General features: G+C 41.8%; 1 protein-coding gene across 1 annotated transcript; it reads left to right on the forward strand.

Annotated features, from left to right (window-relative positions):
• The first annotated feature begins 4,761 nt into the window (after window positions 1-4,761).
• LOC307039507 (interferon-induced GTP-binding protein Mx-like) lies at window positions 4,762-18,768 on the forward strand. Its single transcript, XM_079681625.1, has 12 exons — window positions 4,762-5,071; window positions 12,608-12,745; window positions 12,902-13,056; window positions 14,665-14,803; window positions 15,162-15,360; window positions 15,447-15,525; window positions 15,619-15,741; window positions 15,842-15,983; window positions 16,337-16,495; window positions 16,604-16,680; window positions 16,756-17,016; window positions 18,143-18,768. The coding sequence occupies exons 1-12, from the start codon at window positions 4,885-4,887 to the stop codon at window positions 18,413-18,415; spliced, it is 1,932 nt and encodes a 643-aa protein (XP_079537751.1). The 5' UTR covers window positions 4,762-4,884; the 3' UTR covers window positions 18,416-18,768.
• The last annotated feature ends 1,520 nt before the right edge of the window (window positions 18,769-20,288 follow it).

Raw genomic sequence — 20,288 nt, forward strand, 5'->3', positions numbered from 1 at the left:
TGAAAACTAACATTGAACTGTGAAAAATAATATTTTTTTTAATGCTTCTTTAATGTTGAATGACTTGTCTCTAAGACACCCATGAACACATCTCTGGCTAACACCGTTGCTTTTGCAGATGTGAAAAACTCGGTTTTACGGATCTGCCGAACAAAGCACTTAACTGATTAGTTAAGAAGTTGCATGAGAGTCAGTCAACTGAGAATTAGATCTAGTCAAGGACTCTTAGATTTAACACTTGACCTTTGACCTGTTGCCTTAGTGTCCGCACAAACAGGGATTGTCTGTCAAATGACAGTTTGAACTTTGCCGATATTTTCTATTCACAGACAGTTTTGTTTGTCCCCCACTTCTCAAACCAAATGTACACCCTTGCGATACATACTGCAGTCATATCTGCATGCAGTCCTATCTAGCACCTGAAATGAACCAAGGACCTTGTGCAGTCTACTGAGTGACCAGCAGGGGGCGACAACACTCATTTAGAAACTGAACCATTCACAACAGGAAGTCCTCAGCATCAGCTTTAGAGCAGATATCAGTCTCATACAAAAAGTCAGATCCCACACTGCTCTGGTCACCTTGTACCTCTCACTTCATTGCCAGTAGACAATGTTGAAAATGTCCAATATTTTTGTTGTCTATGTAGTGGTGGAAATTAAAGGTGGGGTAGGTAATTTTGGAGGAACCAGCTCGAGTGCGCTAGAATTTGAAAATACACAGCCGGTCTAGGCATGGATATATAAACACATCTCTGGGTGTAGGTACAATTGTCACTACCCGGACGGCAACCCAAGAAGGACACTTGACACAATGGCTTTTGGCAAGGCTGAAAAATAAAACTTGAGAGAGATGAGTTATTGTTATTACAACGTGATTTCACTATTATTTAACAACTCTTTTTATTGGGTTCTTTTATTTGGGGTTAAGTACATTGTCAGAATAAGTGAGAAATGGAATTAGCTTCTGTTAGACAGCCATATGCCATACATTTTTGCATACATTCACAGTAAATATTTATTCAGTATGATAGCTGTCTAATAGAAGTTAAATTCATTGCTCACTTATTCTGACAATGTACTCAACCCCAAATAAAAGACCCCAATAAAAAGAGTTGTTAAATAATAGTGAAGTCACGTTGTAATAACAATAACTCATTTCTCTCGAGTTTTATTTTTCAGCTTTGCCAAAAGCCACTGTGTCAAGTGTCCTTCTTGGGTTGCCGTCCGCTGCAGATCGGGTAGTGAGAGGCCGTTTCTCAATCTCGAGGAACCTGGCTTCCAAGCCAATATTTCAATGATGCTATGTCATCGAGTGCCGCCGAAGGAGTGTTCCAATCTCCATGCATACTTGGAATTCCATCGAGGCCGCGTCCTTGGTTTGGGGGTAATTTCGAGGCTGCACATGGACTTTGCGTCCTTAAAATCACCACAATGCTTTGCGCACGGACCAATTTCCCCAAATCTGTGGCTGAAAATGTAAGGCGGGGCCTCTCATATGACACACACCTGCACATTTGCTAGCCTGTTCCACTCATCGTTTTCTGAATGCCATGAAGGATTCTTGCCTAGCTTCTGAAGCAAGTGACTCGGAAGACATGTGCTACCAAGCAAGCATTCTCGCGATTGAGAAACGGCCACAGTCACGGCCCGTCCACACAGCAGCTTTGAAAAATCTTGAAAATCTTGGAGGTGGGCGTGTCTGAAAGCTTGGGGATTTTTTGCGACCAACGCGACCAACAACCAATCACATGAATCTCCCGCCCCGACATACAAAGCAATAGCAATGTTAAAACGAAGTAAACTGGATATAAAATCCCCAAACAGGCAAAAACCTACCAGTTTCACCCACTGTCTCTGCCACCTCCCTCCATGCCTGGTTCCTCCGGTTTGTATCCCGGTAAATAGTCTGGTCGTAAAGAACCGGGTGATTTCCTACCGTAATTTCTCGTTCTCGAGGAAATGAACTGCGGTATGTCTCTCCCAGCTTACACGCGGTTTGATTGGCTAGCGCTTGTACTGTCAGATTTGCATAAACGGGATTTGAATGGCTGACGCTTCCACCTCAGCTTCAAAAGTTGAACATTGCTCAACTTCTGAATCCTGAAAATCCTGGAAATCCTGGAAATCTTCGCTTTGCTTCCCCAGAATGCAGTTCGGCGAAAAGCGAGGCAAAGTGATGTCACCCCATTCAAAGTGAATGGGCAGAGAAGCGTTGGAAGATTTTTTTAAAGCTGCTGTGTGGACGGGCCTTCACTGTCACTACCCGATCTGCAGCTCTGCCCGATCTGCAGTGCGCATGTGCGAGATGGTCCGCCATATTGGACAACTCTGGACGGCAACCCAAGTAGGAAACTTGACACAGTGGCTTTTGGCAAACCTCAAAAAGAAAACTCGAGAGGGATGAGTTATTGTTATTACAACATCTCTGGTCTCGCAGAACAACACACGTCACCAAGATGGCCGTCACTACTGTCTTGTCAACAAAACGATTGACTACCCTCACTATCACCACAATGAAACACGTCCAGAATAATGTCGTGCAAAGCTGCCTGCCTTCCTTTGATTCTCTCGCTGTTTTTGATTTAGTCTTAGTCTTAGTCTTTAGACGAAAATGGTTATTAGTTTTAGTCACATTTCAGTCATTCCTATCCTTCATAGTTTTAGTCTAGTTTTAGTCGACGAAAACTCAAAACGTTTTAGTATACTTTTTGTCGATGAAAAATTACATTTTAGTCAACTTTTAGTCAAAATGTTTTCTCTCTTCAAACCAATTCAGTTAGGCAAATACAGGTAGGCCTATCTGAAATTGGAATCAATGTGACAGCATCAAGTGTTGAAATTCGTAAAGCAACATTTCACTCTCTTAACACTTTACTTGTGTAATATCTGGGATGGGTATCGTTAAGGTTTTCTACGGCACTACTAGTCTTATCGATACTGCTTATCGATCCGGTACTTTAACGTGTTCTTGTATTTACTTTTTGTTATTTGTTAAAGGGAAAAACTAACAAATTGTTAACCAAATTAATTGCTTTATTTAAATGTGAAATAAATGAAATATATATAATTATGTTAAAATATTGTACTGTACTTGAGTACAATGTTGAGGTACTTGTACTTTACAGGAGTATTTAAATGTGTTGCTACTGTGTTTCTAATCCACAACATGTATTTAATACCTTTAGTTATTTTACAGATGTGGATGCATCCACTCTTTCCCCATGTAAGTCAATGGGAAAAAGTGCTTCCGGGCCTGGCAACCAAACGGAAGTGTAGTACCGCCGTTTGGCCACCACAAATATTTTCATCTGAGTCCGGCGCACTTCCTGGGGGCTTGGTAGTGACAGCTGTACTGACACCGGAAGAAATCTGCCACTTCCTTACAGAGCCCCTCCTCCAACACACACGAACGCGCACATGACCAATGAGGGCACGGGATAAGTTTGTGCACAGATGGAAGGCTGACAGGCTAATTATTTTAGCCGGGCCGGCAAAAATGATTGGTCGTGCTTTTTACAGTACTACGGCTTCCACAGATGACATTTTTTTATCGATTTTTGGTCAAAGCACTTAAGATATTCATTGCTATCGGGATGTTAAGAGCATTCCATGGAATTTAACAAAAAGTGTATCTCGAGCCGGTTTCTCAAACTTACCTACATGTATACAACACTCAGTTACTAGTTACTTTTTACATATATAAAACACATAATCTGCTAATATGGTATTTATAATACAGTACTGTATTACTAATGTACAAAGTATTTAAACTATCCAAATTTGGTCCATATTGACCTACTACAATACTTTAATGCTCTTACATGTATAAAAACAGGATAATAATATAAACCATAATAATAAAATAGGGGAAAAGATCCAATGTGCATAATGAGTACTTTCTCTTTTGATAATCAAAGTCAATTTAGATGATATTGATAATACTTCTGTACTATATTATTCTGTAATGGGACATTGTGCAGAATGAGCACTTTTTATACTTTAAGTACATACTGATGCTAATTCTTTTGTACTTTTACATAAGAAGAATGTTGAAATCATGACTTTTACTTGTAGTGGATATTTTAAGACCATATTTGTACTTTTTCTGAAGTAAAGCATCTCGATACTTCTTTCAAAACTGCAAAGGACTCCTTATGTGTTTAATGTGCATGTCCCACTGAAATAACCTGATCTTGAATCTACTCTTTTACAATACATCCGAACGTTCTGTATTTCTCCTTTTTTTGGCAGCGAAACGTCAGGAAATCATCTCAAAATACTGTTTTGTTTTCTTAATTCTAGCCCATTTTACTCTACTTGCTGTTAAATGGAAATGGTCAACATTAGGGATTATGTAATACTATTTTATGAACTCTTATGTTTGTGACTGGGAGACAAACAGCACATCCTGAAAACTACAAAACAACAAAACAACAAAACAAAATATTCTCTTACATTTCCCACCTCCTTATTGTTACCCCACATTGTGATTTATACATACCAGACACAACTGAGCAAGTGTTGAACATTGGACAATTTTTTAAAACATTTTTTAAATGTGTTTATTTTTTAAATAAAAACACATTTGTAAATGTCATTTAACACAAAAGTAGTGACCTTGGGCGTAGGCTTACAGCATCATAACCAAAACATGTCACATGAAGAACCGGTTTGTCATTAAAGTTACAAGTAAACATTGCAAGGATTCCCCATAAACCCAACTTGATTTTCTGGTTGCACCTCTGCGGTGTTAGTTGAGTCCGGCACACCAAGCTCGTAGAAACAGCCTGTGTACTTTGTACTACACTTATCTGCGACAGACGCAGGCCTTTTCGTTCAGTTTCCTGTTTTCTATTACCTTAGGCTACAAGAAGTCACCATCATGAACTCTCTTAACCAACAGTATGAGGAGAAGGTGCGTCCCTGCATCGACCTCATCGACTCTCTTCGCTCTCTGGGTGTAGAGAAGGACTTGGCTCTGCCTGCTATCGCCGTCATTGGAGACCAAAGCTCGGGGAAGAGCTCCGTGCTGGAGGCGCTGTCCGGGGTGGCTCTACCAAGAGGAAGTGGTAAGTTAAATAAATAAAAAAACACTTTGCTTCTGACTTAATAGCAAGAAATAAAAAGCATTGTCATACCAAATTAGACATAAAAGGTCCCCTATCATACTGTTTTTCATCAATATATTATAGGTCTCAGATATATAAAACATGTCTCTGAAGTGTTTGGCTAGAAATACCAAACAGATCGTGCATTGTAGCATCCCATAATCCCCTCTGACTGATTCTCTGTCTGTAACTTTAGATGAAAATAAGGAGCCAGGGGGGTGGGGAGGGTTAAACAAGCCAACAAATTGTTATGACATCATAAAGTGGCCAAAATCTGGGGCCGTATTCACAAAGGATCTTAGGGCTAAAAGTAGCTCCTAACTGGTGAATTTAGGAGAAACTCCTAAACATAATGGACGTGTCAGTCTTAAATTAGGACTCCTAATTTTATTCACTAAGAGCAATTCACAAAGTATTTTAGGCCTAAAAGTAGCACCTAAGTCTGGGAGAGCTTAAAAGTCCTCGAGAGGACTCCTAACTCAGTAAGACCTATTCACAAAGAATCTGAAAATGGCTGCGAGACAAAATGTTTTGGAGACAATGGAAGACTGTGAATTGATCAAGAGATATAGGCTAAATCGTGAGGGTATCAAACTTGTTGTGGAATTAGTGCGGGATGCAATAACATCCCCGACTAACAGGAATAACCCGATTAGTCCGGAAATAAAATGTTTGGCAACACTACGATATTTAGCAACAGGGAAAATGCAACTTTGCAATGCCGACGATTTAGGAATATCGCAACCATCAGTCAGCCGTGCCATAAACCAAACCATCAACGCGCTCTCTAGACCACATAACATCCAACAGTTTATCCGGTTTCCTTTGGACAATCAACAACTACACAGGATCAAAGCCAACTTCATGGCAATTGAAGGTATGCCCGGTGTGGTCGGTGCTATTGACGGGACGCACATAAAAATAATTGCGCCATCAAAAGATGAGGACGTATTCGTCAATAGAAAGAAAGTACATTCCATCAACACGCAGATTGTTTTCATTCATCATGATAGGGGGGCTTTAACGGCGGTATGGGCTGTTATTGAAAGTGTTTAAGTGCTGGAAATATGCTCATTGGATAATAGTTTGTAGGGTGCTTTTAATTGCCTCCTTGATTTAATGCAATTTACGTATTTTTATTGTTTGCTCTCTCTCTTTAACGTGCAGATACAACGTCATTATCGTGGTCTGCACAAACTTGTCATCATGCGTGTATTCTGCTAACTGCACTGTCCATAACTATTTGATAGGAATAGATTTCTAGCCTAGGCTATTTCCTTGTTTTAGTGGGCTCGTTTGTGGGATGTTGCGTATGAGTTTCACCGAGACCGCCTGCTCTGAACAACCAATCACCGTACTGACCGCTTCTAAACTCATGCACGAGAATCGACGTAATCCATAGCAACGGCGCGTCACTCTTAGTTCACTCTTAGTGATTTATCCTTAGTATGAGTAGGTCTCAGCGGCTTTGTGAATAACTTTTAAGAAAAAACTCCTACGTAAAATGTTTTAGCGCGAGTTAGGAGCACTCCTAGCGGTAAGATAAAATGCTTTGTGAATACGGCCCCTGATCAGCTAATTTTCAGACAGGTTTTTATATAAATGGATCAGGACAAAAAGTGTGTGAATCTTTTTTCCGGCAACTTTCAGAATCTCTTTACACAGAGGGGACACATGTTTATGTATAAAAGACATGAAAAAGTGGAATTTGCATAATAGGTGACCTTTAACTATTTACCCATTGATGGGGCCTAACTATCCACCAAATAAAAAATGAAACAAAGAGTATAACAAATAACCAACTACTATCCTCACTCTCCTCACACAACCTCTAAAATCATCCTCTCTCCCCATTACTACATTATATCTCAATAGCAAATTGTTATTTGCAGGTAACTTAATGATACTAATCAGGGCCGGTTCTAACCCATTATCGCTGTATCAATAGAGTATCCAAGGAATACACAATAGAAAATATAAAAAATAAATGAAAAATGTCTACAAAAGAACAATACACTACAAAAACAGAAACGTATTGACATAGGTAATATACATCAAAAAGTCTTCAAATGTAGTCAGTATTGTATGAACATGTTTTAATTGTACATGTCACATCCTCTGGGGGGGTCTGGGGGTATGCCCCCCGTGAAGAAATGTTTGAACATTTTTAAGTAAAATGCTTCAATCTGGTGCACTTTGAGCACACATTTACTAAAGACCTGGGGCCGTATTCACAAAGGATCTTAGGGCTAAAAGTAGCTCCTAACTGGTGAATTTAGGAGAAACTCCTAAACATAATGGGCGTGTCAGTCTTAAATTTAGGACTCCTAATTTTATTCACTAAGAGCAATTCACAAAGTATTTTAGGCCTAAAAGTAGCACCTAAGTTTAGGAGAGCTTAAAAGTCCTCGAGAGGACTCCTAACTCAGTAAGACCTATTCACAAAGATTCTGAAAATGGCTGCGAGACTAAATGTTTGGGAGACAATGGAAGACTGTGAATTGATCAAGAGATATAGGCTAAATCGTGAGGGTATCAAACTTGTTGTGGAACTAGTGCGGGATGCAATAACATCCCCGACTAACAGGAATAACCCGATTAGTCCGGAAATAAAATGTTTGGCAACACTACGATATTTAGCAACAGGGAAAATGCAACTTTGCAATGCCGACGATTTAGGAATATCGCAACCATCAGTCAGCCGTGCCATAAACCAAACCATCAACGCGCTCTCTAGACCACATATCATCCAACAGTTTATCCGGTTTCCTTTGGACAATCAACAACTACACAGGATCAAAGCCAACTTCATGGCAATTGCAGGTATGCCCGGTGTGGTCGGTGCTATTGACGAGACACACATAAAAATAATTGCGCCATCAAAAGATGAGGACGTGTTCGTCAATAGAAAGAAAGTACATTCCATCAACACGCAGATTGTTTTCATTCATAATGATAGGGGGACTTGAACGGCGGTATGGGCTGTTATTGAAAGTGTTTAAGTGCTGGAAATATGCTCATTGGATAATAGTTTGCAGGGTGCTTTTAATTGCCCCCTTGATTTAATGCAATTTGCGTATTTTTATTGTTTGCTCTCTCTCTTTAACGCGCATATACAACGTCATTATCGTGGTCTGCACAAACTTGTCATCATGCATGTATTCTGCTAACTGCACTGTCCATAACTATTTGATAGGAATACATTTCTAGTCTAGGCTATTTCCTTGTTTTTCGGTGATTTAGTGGGCTCGTTTGTGGGATGTTGCGGATGAGTTTCACCGAGACCGCCTGCTCTGAACAACCAATCAGCGTACTGACCGCTTCTAAACTCATGCACGAGAATCAACGTAATCCATAGCAACGGCGCGTCACTCTTAGTTCACTCTTAGTGATTTATCCTTAGTATGAGTAGGTCTCAGCGGCTTTGTGAATAACTTTTAAGAAAAAACTCCTACGTAAAATGTTTTAGCGCGAGTTAGGAGCACTCCCAGCGGTAAGATAAAATGCTTTGTGAATACGGCCCCTGATCTAGGGGTACAATTCTCAAAACCCATATGAAAAAGATCGGTTTACATTTTAATAATGAAATTAAAGCATTAGCATTAGCCCCGTGCACCAACGGAGAGAGAATAACTTATGGCAACACAAAAAAAAAATTGGAGCGGTGGAGTGATGAGGAGGCGTCGGCGTTCTGGCGATTTATTCGGAAGGCTTCAGTAGAAGTAGAAGTATGTGAACATAACCAATAACCTACCATAGTCAATAACAAATAAATGTAACTTATTTTATTTTTGTTGTTTATTCATCTCTTTTTTTACCTATCCATCCATCCATCAATCTTCTCCTGCTTATCCGTGGTCGGGTCGCGGAGGTAGCAGTTCCAGCAGAGAGCCCGAAACTTTCTTTTCCCTGGCCACATCAACCAGCTCCGACTGGGGGATCCCAAGGCGCTCCTAGGCCAGCGAAGAGATATAATCCCTCCACCTGGTCCTAGGTCTACCCCTTGGTCTCTTCCCAGCTGGACGTGCCTGGAACACCTCCCTAGGGAGGCGCCCAGGTGGCATCCTAACTAGGTGCCCGAACCACCTCAACTGGCTCCTTTCGACGCGAAGAAGGAGCGGTTCAACTCCGAGTCCCTCCCGGATGACCGAACTTCTCACCTTATCCCTAAGGGAGACACCAGCCACCCTGCGGAGAAAACCCATCTCGGCCGCTTGTACCCGCAATCTCGTTCTTTCGGTCATGACCCATCCTTCATGACCATTGATAAGGGTAGGAACGAAAATGTCCCGGTAGACAGAGAGCTTTGCCTTCTGGCTCAGCTCCCTTTTCGTCACAACGGTGCGGTAAAGCGACTGCAGTACCGCTCCCGCTGCTCCGATTCTCCGGCCCATCTCACGCTCCATTGTTCCCTCACTCGAGAACAAGACCCCGAGATATTTGAACTCCTTCACTTGGGGTACGGACTCATTCCCTACTTGGAGTGGAAAGTTCATCGGTTTCCTGCTGAGAACCATGGCCTCAGATTTGGAGGTGCTGATCCTCATCCCAGCCGCTTCACACTCGGTTGAGAACCGATCCAGTGAGTGCTGAAGGTCGCAGACCGATGAAGCCATCAGAACCACATCATCGGCAAAAAGCAGTGGTGCAATCCTTAGTCCACCGAACTGCAGACCCCTTCCCCCACGACTACGCCTCGAAATCCGATCCATGTATATTACAAACAGGATTGGTGACAAAGCGCAGCCTTGGCGGAGGCCAACCCTCACCGGAAATGGGTCCGACTTACTGCCGTGGACCCGGACACAGCTCTCGCTTTGGGAGTACAGAGATTGGATGGCCCTGAGTAGAGACCCCCTCATCCCATACTCCCGCAGCACCTCCCACAGTAACTCCCTGGGCACCCGGTCATACACCTTCTCCAAGTCTACAAAACACATGTAGACTGGATAAGCGTACTACCAGGCCTCCTCCAGGATCCTTGCGAGAGTAAAAAGCTGATCCGTCGTTCCACGACCAGGACGGAATCCGTATTGTTCCTCCTCAATCTGAGGTTCGACAATCGGCCTGACCCTCCTTTCGAGTACCTTAAAGTAAACTTTCCCGGGGAGGCTGAGTAGTGTGATGCCTCTGTAATTGGCATACACCCTCTGATCCCCCTTTTTAAAAAGGGGAACCACCACCCCGGTCTGCCACTCCTTCGGTACCGTTTCCGACTTCCACACAACGTTGATGAGTCGTGTCAACCATGACAGTCCCTCAACACCCAGAGCCTTCAGCATTTCTGGGCGGATCTCATCCACCCCCGGGGCTTTGCCACTGTGAAGTTGTTTGACGACCTCAGTGACCTCCCCCCGGGAGATTGGTGTTGATCCCCCGTCATACTCCAGCTCTGCCTCTACCATAGAGGGCGGAGTTGTCGGGTTCAGGAGTTCCTCAAAGTGTTTCTTCCAACGCCCTAACACTCCATCAGTTGAGGTCAACAACGTCCCATCCTTACTGTACACAGCTTGGATGGTTCCCTGCTTCCCCCTCCTGAGGTGTCGGACAGTTTTCCAGAACAACTTTGGTGCCGCCCGAAAGTCCTTTTCCATGTCTTCTCCGAACTTCTCCCACACCCGCTGCTTTGCCTCGGCCACGGCTGAGGCTACTGCCCTTCGGGCCTGTCGGTACCTTGCTACTGCCTCGGGAGTCCCCCGGGATAACAAATCCCTGAAGGCCTCCTTCTTCAGTCGGACGGCTTCCCTGACCACCGGTGTCCACCAGGAGGTTCGAGGGTTACCGCCCCTTGAGGCACCTAGGACCTTGAGACCACAGCTCCCCGCCGCGGCTTCGGCAATAGAGGCTTTGAACATCGACCACTCTGGTTCAATGTCCCCAACGTCCAAAGGAATGCCCGAAAAGCTCCGCCGGAGGTGTGAGTTGAAGGCCTCCTGAACTTGGGCCTCCTCCAGACGTTCCCAGTTCACCCGAACCACACGTTTGGGCTTACCAGGTCTATCCAGAGGCTTCCCCCGCCAATCGACCCAACTCACCACCAGATGGTGATCAGTTGACAACTCCGCCCCTTTTTTTCCCCCGAGTGTCCAAAACATACGCCCTCAGGTCCGATGATACGATAACGAAATCGATCATGGACCTTCTGCCTAGGGTACTCTGGTACCACGTACACTTATGAGCATCCTTATGTTCGAACATGGTGTTTGTTATGGCCAATCCATGACTAGCACAGAAGTCCAGTAACAAACCACCACTCCGGTTCAGATCAGGGGGGCCGTTCCTCCCAATCACTCCCCTCCAAGTGTCCCCATCATTGCCCACATGTGCGTTGAAGTCTCCCAGCAAGATTAAAGAGTCCCCTTCAGGAGCCCCATACAGGACTCTTTCTAGGGTCTCCAAGAAGGCTGTATACTCTGAACTGCTGTTGGGTGCATAAGCACACACAACAGTCGGAGTTTTCCCCCCCATAACCCGCAGGCATAGGGAGGCGACCCTCTCGTCCACTGGGGTAAACCCCAACAACGAAGCACCTAACCGGGGACTTGTGAGTATCCCCACACCCGTCCGGCGCCTCACACCTTGAGCAACTCCAAAGAAGAATAGAGTCCAACCCCTATCCAGAAGTAAGGTTCCAGAGCCGACGCTGTTCGTAGAGGTGAGCCCAACCAGATCCAACTGGTAATGCTCCACCTCCCGCACAAGCTCCGACTCCTTCCCCCCCAGAGAGGTGACGTTCCACGTCCCCAAAGCCAGCTTCTGTCGCCCGGGTGTGGTCCGTTGAGACCCTCTGCCTTCACTGCCACCCTGCTGGCAGCGCACCCGACCCCATCGCTGTTTCCCGTAGGTGGTGGGCCCGCGGGACGGAGAAGCGGAGGTGTTGCCCACGTTGCCTTTCGGGCTGTGCCCGGCCGGGCTCCGTGGCAAGCCCGGCCACAAGACGCTCGCCGACGAGTCCTCCTTCTGGGCCTGGCTCCAGAAGGGGACCCCGAGCATCCTCCAGGCCGGGTATCCTCACTTCGTGTATCGTCTTTCATGAGGTCTTGTGAACCAATCTTAGTAGTTGTAAGTAATCTGCCCCTGCGTAATCTAGTTAACATTTATTTATTTAGGAATATTTTGTATTTCTCCAGTTTTAAATGACATTTTTGGTTTACTGTCCTATAGTAGCCTATACATTGGAATGATTTCAAACCTGTCCATTCAGCACCAGATGCTAATAACAACCCCGGTACCGGTGCGCCCCCCCAGATCTGGCGCCCTATGCCAAAATCGGCCCTGATACTAATAATATACAAGCTGAAAGGGAGAAAGTGTGGAGTTGAATGAATCTTGAGTTCCCTTTTATTCAAAGAGTTCCTTTTGAAAAGATTCAATTATTAGAGATCCAACTATTTATTTGAAAGGATTTCTGCTGTGGGCTTCTTTTATCATTTCCCCAAAAACTCCTGGATTGAACTTGTTCTTCCCTGTCTCTGTATTCACTTTATGTTAATTCAGGCATTGTGACAAGATGTCCTCTCGAACTGAAGATGAAGAGAAGGAAAGAAGGAGAGGGGTGGTACGGGAAGATAAGCTACCAGGGCTTTGAGGAAGAGCTAAAAGACCTTGCAGGTGTGGAGAAGAAGATTAGAGAAGGTACAGTATACACTGTTTTACTATCAATGTCACTATCCAAGCCAAGTATTGATGAAGATTGAAGGCAGTTTTATTTTCAGTAATAATCCCATCTATCCTTAGATATGATCACATCTATCCTTAGATATGATTATACATTGTGTCTTCTCTCTTCAGCTCAGAATAAAATAGCCGGGCCCGGGTCTGAGATCAGTCATGAACTCATCAGTCTGGAGATCGCCTCTCCTGATGTTCCCGACCTGACGCTCATTGACCTGCCCGGCATCACCAGGGTGGCTGTAAAGGGACAAAAAGAAAACATTGAAAATCAGGTATGCTAGAGGCTAGACCAGGGATGGGCAAATGGCGGCCCGCGGGCCGCATGTGGCCCGCACCTCCTCTTTTTGCGGCCCTCAGATTAATTTATTAAACAACGTAATTAAATTTAAAAAAAATGTAGTACTGATACCGTCCACTAGACTCCTAGTTACGTCACGAGCTGCGTACATGATTTCAAATACCGCAAAATAATCTGTGACGCATCTGTGTGTATTGTGTTTGTTTCCCGGGGAAACCCTCACAAGAAACACCGGCTGTTGTTATGTCTGCTGTGACGTTAAGTTGCTCCTTGTAATTATGCCTTTACAAGCTTAAAAGTTGTATTTATCATCTGAATTTGGCGGAACAAGTTTAATATTCTTAAAACCAAAACTTTGTTTATTTGAAATCAGATGAAAACAAACTGTCACGGACCCTGCCGTGTTATCTAGGATTACTACACTTTTCATTCATAATTTCAAAAACTACTAAAACTACCAGATTCACAGACAGTTTCATCCCACAGGCTATAAGACTGTTAAACACCTGAACTGTTGTAACAACATCCATAACATTCATCTACTACGTAATTATTTATCTCTAATATATCATTCCAATAGCTTGCATATAGACTCTTATTTCACTATTTCACTTTTTTTAAACAATTTTTCTTTTTGTATTTACTTTTTAATATTTACTGGCACTATATTTTTCTGTTTTTCTATATTATTGTGTTGCACTGTTGGAGAAGCCTGTGACCTAAGATTTTCATCGACATAACTACTCTGTAGCTATGTTCGTATTACAAATAAAGAACCTTGAACCTTGAACCTTGAACCTTGAGAAGACCCCAGAAGTGGAAGCATTTTCTCCCACGTTATTTGTTGTGGACAACTCAAATGACAAATACCACTCATCACACTGTTGTTTACATCTGGGCAAATTGGCTTCACTAGAATGATGTTCTAGCGTAGAAAAACACACAAATACAATTGATTAACAAGTTGTAACCGAACTGTAACACATACATAGTGAATAACTATAATATTGGCTCATTAAATAAATCAATATTACGATAAGCTTTTTCTGTTAAGGTAGAAACATGTGTGCAGTCAATGAAAAAAAATGGGACTGCTTCCTCACAATGAGGTGATACTACAGTGGTTGGCAGGTTTTTGTCATTTGTAACCTGTAGCCATACAAGTTGGCCGAAGAAGTAATGCTGGGTGGGGAGTGGGACATTACTGTAGGTAATAAGATATTTATCTGGATCAGTTGAATCAAAGGATTCAAAGGCTACAGCAGTTTTTTACAAGGAAAATGTGCTTTCCCCTTTCACCACTGGGTATAAAGGTCCTCCACGAATGGCAGCTCCTTCCTGGTTATGTACTGCACCTTTCACATGTAAAGTCTTACAATTAAAGGGGTGCAACTGCCATACCAGGATGTGATGCAGCTGGTCAGGATACTCTTGATGGCCTGTCAAAGTTGCAGGGTATCCTGCAGTCCATGTTTAACCTCCAGAACATTTGGAGGAGGAAAAGCCGCTCTTTAGCTGTCTTGGGATGGTCCTCACTGATTTGAACTATTATACTTCATATGATATGAATTCATACTTTCAGATAAAGAGCCTGATCCAAAGGTTCATCACAAAACAAGAAACCATCAGCTTGGTGGTTGTCCCCTGCAATGTGGACATCGCAACCACAGAAGCTTTGAAGATGGCCCAGGAGGTGGATCCTGAAGGAGAGAGGACTCTGGGTAATAAATAGCTTGGATTATTAAGAATGATTTGGATTATTTTATACAAATGTATAGGTTATTGTAGGTTAAAATAAATATATACTGTATGTATAATGGAGCTGTTAGTGGTCTTATATTAAGAGTAAACAGATTCAAGTTGTACATTTGAGGAGAAAAAATCAGATTGCAACGTATCATTGGATCAGGTAATACTGTACATTGCAAACATAAGTTGAGTCGAGTAAAGTTTGAACCGACCTTAATTGACTAATGAGGATGAGGTTTATTGACTAAACCGAGTTGAACTCTTTTTCACTCAAAACCTTTCATGTACTTTTTTAGGTCTAAGTGGACTCTCCCTCTCTTTCTCTTTTAGGCATCATGACCAAGCCTGACCTGGTGGACAAAGGCACTGAGGATTCAGTGGTTCAAATTGTCCATAATGAGGTTTTCCCCCTGAAGAAAGGCTACATGATCGTCAAGTGCCGGGGTCAGAAGGAGATCAAAGACAAAGTGTCTCTTACTAAAGCGCTAGAAAGAGAAGAAGCCTTCTTCAGCGAACATGCCTATTTCAAGTAAGCTAATTCTTTTACAGGTACTAATAACAATGATTAGCGGTTTCACTGGTTTTCTAATAAGAAGGGTTTAACTTTTGCTGTAGGACTCTCTACGATGAAGGCCATGCCACTGTTCCTAAACTGGCGGAGAAACTCACTCTTGAGCTGGTGCATCATATCAAGGTAACTAGTTTTATGTCCCTCACCTTTATGGTTAGCTACAGATTGCTTTGCCCTTTTCAGATGTCACTGTTCTTAACCACGTGTGATTTGTAGAGATCTCTGCCTCGACTGGAAGAACAGATAGAGAAGAAACTAAAGACTACTCAGGCAAATCTGGACAAATGTGGCCATGGACCCCCACCAGACGCAACGGAGAGAATTGGTTATCTCATTGATGTGAGTTTACCAGCTGAAAGTTTTCACACTCACATTCTAGATATAGTTAATAAATCTTAACAACTAGCCTTCTTTTATATCTAAACTTGTCATATTTCAGAGAGTGACAGCATTTACACAGGATGCCACCAGTCTCACCACAGGGGAGGAACTAGAATTTGGAGGCAGGCCAAACATCTTTTCCATTCTCAGGAAAGAGTTTGCTGCATGGAAAGGTGTCATAGAGGACTCTGGAGTAAACTGTAAGTGCCTTATCAAGTTAGTCAGTATTACACGTGTAATTTTCCCATACTCCATTTCGTAAACCTTTTAATAATTTAAAGATTTATTTTTACTTTTATAATATTTTCAATTTTTTTTCCTTTTCTAACTTACTTCCTCTGACTCCGTTTATATGCAGCCTTATACACCAAAGCAAATTCCTTGTGTAAACCTGCATGGCAATAAACCTCTTTCTACAAAGCTGCTAATTAATATATTAATTAAATCATTAAGCAAGATAATAAAACATTGCCATCTCCTTCTCACTTTATGAAGAGACTTATCAAGTGTAATTATGTCTACATTTTCTTTCACGTATTCATCTGTATTGCAGTCAACAGGAACATTGAGAAGGAGGTGAATCAGTATGAACAAAAGTACCGTGGAAGAGAGTTGCCGGGCTTCATCAGCTACAAGACGTTTGAGGGCATGGTCAAAGAGCAGATCAAACAGCTGGAAGGGCCTGCTGTGCTGAAACTCAAGGGAGTAACAGGCATGTCTTATCATGATCCTACAATTATTGCAGACCATCTGAAGATTTGAGAGCTTTGACTTATTTTAAATTGATCTTGTATTTTCTGGATTTTAACAAATAAATCAGAACTTGTGAAGAAGGAGTTGTTAGAGTTGGCGCAGAGCAGCCTCGTTGGACTTCCCAACCTCATCAGAACAGCCCAGGTATCAAATGAATTGCAACATTTGCTACTGTACTGTATTGTTGAATGTTAACTGACAAATGTGTATGTCCTTCAGATGAAGATCGAAGCCATCACAAAGGAGAAAGAGGCTGCTGCAGAGTCCATGCTGAGGACTCAGTTTAAGATGGAGATGATTGTTTACACCCAGGACAGCACATACAGCAAGAAGTTAGGGAAGAGGAAGAGGGAAGAAGAACAGCCTGCTGTAGAATTGTTTGGTTTATCAACGAATACGTTCAGCCCCAGAGCTGTGAACAGCAGTAACAGTGGGGCCACCCTGAAAGAGATGGTCAAACACCTTAAATCCTATTACCAAGTAAGTGATATCCAGTGTTGAGAAGTACTAAGATCCTTTACTTAAGTAAAAGTTAAAAAAAGTATTAGCATCAAAATATACTTAAAGTGCAAAAAGTAAAAGTACTCATACTGCACAATGTCCCATTTCAGAGTAATATATAGAAGTATTATCAGCTAATGGCGCATTTCCACTACAGCGCGGTTTGCCGTGCCCGGCCCGTTTTTGGTTGCGTTTCCACTAGGCGTAGTTCCGGCTAGCGGGTACTTTTTCACAGTTTTTCTGGCTCTCCAAAATTGAGGTTCTTTCCGGACCAACAACCGGGCTGAGTATGCTAAACCAGTGAGAGAATCGCTGGCAACTTCAACAAAATGAACATATTTGACCGTGATTTCATTGTAATACACGTTTCAAAATGATGCCGAAGTAACAACATACTGATACCGGTTAGTAAAAATCATGAATTAATGCTTTGACAAGTCTGCAGACAAGACGGCAGGCGAAAAAACGTTTAAAATGCGTGTTTTCTAAATAGGGATTGGCTAAGCTAAAGCAGTATATGCTCCGTCCACACTCACAACAACGGCCTATACAGACATAAATAAACCAGCGACTGTATTCGCCATGACACAGACAGTCTGTGGTTTGTACTTGTTTAACTTTTGTCTAGTTTCTGAACAGATATGAGGAGCTGTGAGCTCTGAGTGCTAACAGCTAACGGCTGATGTTGGTTTTGTGTTTCACATTGAAGATGACGTCACGGCTCCGCCTACACTGCGTTACTATAGTTACTACCCCAGTTCCTAAACTGTAATGGAAACGCAGCATAAAGTGAGCCTGGCCTAACAAGGCCTAACGAGGCCTAGCCATACCGTACTAAGCCGAGCGAGGCCCTGCAATGGAAAAGCACCATAAGTGTACTTTTGTTTACGATATTATCCTGTTGCTATACATGTGTGTGTACGAGTGTTAAAATAAATGTATAAATGTATTGGAGTAGAAGTACCTACTATATAAAGATGGAAAAGGAAAACAGCATGCATTTGAGTCTATACCCCCTAATTCCATGCACACTTTTTTGTTAATTGTTTTGAAGGTGGCTTTTAAACATTGTGTTATATCTACTTGTTTCTTCTCCAAACTAAAGATTGCTGGCCAGCGTTTGGCTGACCAGATCCCGCTGGTGATCCGCTACCATGTGATGCAGGAGTCTGCCCTCCAGCTGCACAGGGAGATGCTGCAGATGCTTCAGGACAAGGAGAAAACGGAGTGCTTGCTTCAAGAGGACTTTTCAATGGAAACAAAGAGAAGACAACTTCAGAAAAGCCTCAAGCGCATGTCAGGGGCCCGTGTTCTGTTGAATGACTTCAGCATGAACATATACAACTTCAACACAACCCAAGTAAAGCACAAACCTTAAAATCAGATTCCCGATAAAAGGATGTTGGGTTTTCACATTCATCACATTGGTTTGTAGATTTGTGATATTATTAGTCACTTAAGCTAGAAAAGCAAGTAAAATAAAGAGTGGCTATTGATAAGTGATACAATTTTATATTCTTATTCATTATTTGCCTTTTAATACATTTTGTTCATAAATATTCTGACTTGTTATTCTTATTCATATTATATATCACTTCCATGTTTACTCTTATGTTCTTATTGAACTTGTGTGAACTCTTATCTGTACCGTCCTTTGTTTCTCTCTTAATCTGTGGAAGCTTTAACACCTGAATTTCCCTACGGGCACCAATAAAGGTCTATTTTATCTTGTCTTATTTTCATTCAACTTTCTTATTGCCTGAATGTCATGCCACAGATACTAGTCTACATAAGGTCCAAAAATATGAGAAATAACTGGCTTTGTTGTTATAGTGATCTTTTCTTTTTTTAGTAGTACAACTGCATGAAATCGCTTCACTGACATTGCTGTATGTCATAAAGAAAAGAACAATTGTAATTTACAAGATTACAAATAATGACTTATTTGGACTGAAGTGTCACCAGAAGACATTTGACCTATTGCCTTGGTGTCCGCACAAACAGGGATTGTCTGTCAAATATACAGTTTGAACTTTGCCGATGTTTTCTATGTAGAAAATAGACAACTCTGTACAGTATTTATCATGTAGCTAATACATGACAAGCACAATACAATGTCAATTATTTTTTATGTCTTTATCAAACAAGGACCATGCATACAAATATGTTCATCTCTATTAGAGAAGAGATGATTTATGCCAGATTTAGCTATTAGCTCATTTCCATTTGCAGACATAAAACATGACATAATCTCTATAACACTATCAATTATACAGACGGATCAGATACAGATCAATACAATATAAATACCAGCATGTGTCATTACAATTAATTTACATTAAAAACTCAATTTACAGTCAAGTTGATGCTGACGAGACGGGCTGCTCAATATAAAAAAGTTGAACTACTAGAAAAGAGCGAAAGTCACATTTTAACTGCAGCCAGAAGCATATTCTAAGTCCACTAATTGTAAATATGTAATTTACGTAAAACGTCAAACAATTACTTAGGCTTTTATTTTGAAAGTATACCGTTTGTCGTTTTAACTGACACTAATTTAAAAGGATACATACTGCTGTCATATCCGCCTGCAGTCATATCTAGCACCTGATGGACCGTGTGCAGCCTACTGAGTGACCAACAGGGGGCGACAACACTCATTTAGAAACTGAACCATTCACAACAGGGAATCCTCAGCATCAGCTTTAGAGCAGATATCAGTCTCATGCAAAAAGCCAGCTCCCATACCGCTGTGGTCACCTTGTACCTCTCACTTTATTGCCAATAGACAATGTTGAACATTTCCAATATTTTAGTTGTTTTTTTAGTGGCGCGCATATCAAACGCATGCTATGCTAATATGGTATAATACAGTACTGTACTACTAATCTACAAAGTATTTAAACTATCCAAATTTTGTCCATATTGACCAACTACAATACTTAAATGCTCTTACATGTATAACAACAGGATGATAATAACACAAACCATAATAATAAAATAGGTGAAGAGATCCAATGTGCATAATGAGTACTTTCCCTTTTGATGCTTGAAGTACATTTAGATGATAATACTTCTGTGCTATTTTATTCTGTAATGGGACATTGTGTAGAATGAGCACTTTTTATACTTTAAGTACATCCTCATGCTAATCCTTTTGTACTTTTACATAAGAAGAATGTTGAAATCACGACTTTTACTTGTAGTGGATTATTTTAAGACCATAGTATTTGTACTTTTTCTTAAGTAAA

Source organism: Notothenia rossii, assembly GCF_949606895.1.
Source record: "Notothenia rossii genome assembly, chromosome: 5".
NCBI classification, from domain to species: Eukaryota; Metazoa; Chordata; class Actinopteri; order Perciformes; family Nototheniidae; genus Notothenia; species Notothenia rossii.

Coding starts and splice junctions, on each gene's coding strand:
- LOC307039507 (XM_079681625.1), top strand. CDS start 4,885: ATGAACTCTCTTAACCAACAGTATGAGGAGAAGGTGCGTCCCTGCATC. Junction 15,361..15,446: donor AGCGAACATGCCTATTTCAA/GTAAGCTAATTC, acceptor CTTTTGCTGTAG/GACTCTCTACGATGAAGGCC. Junction 15,526..15,618: donor AGCTGGTGCATCATATCAAG/GTAACTAGTTTT, acceptor TGTGATTTGTAG/AGATCTCTGCCTCGACTGGA.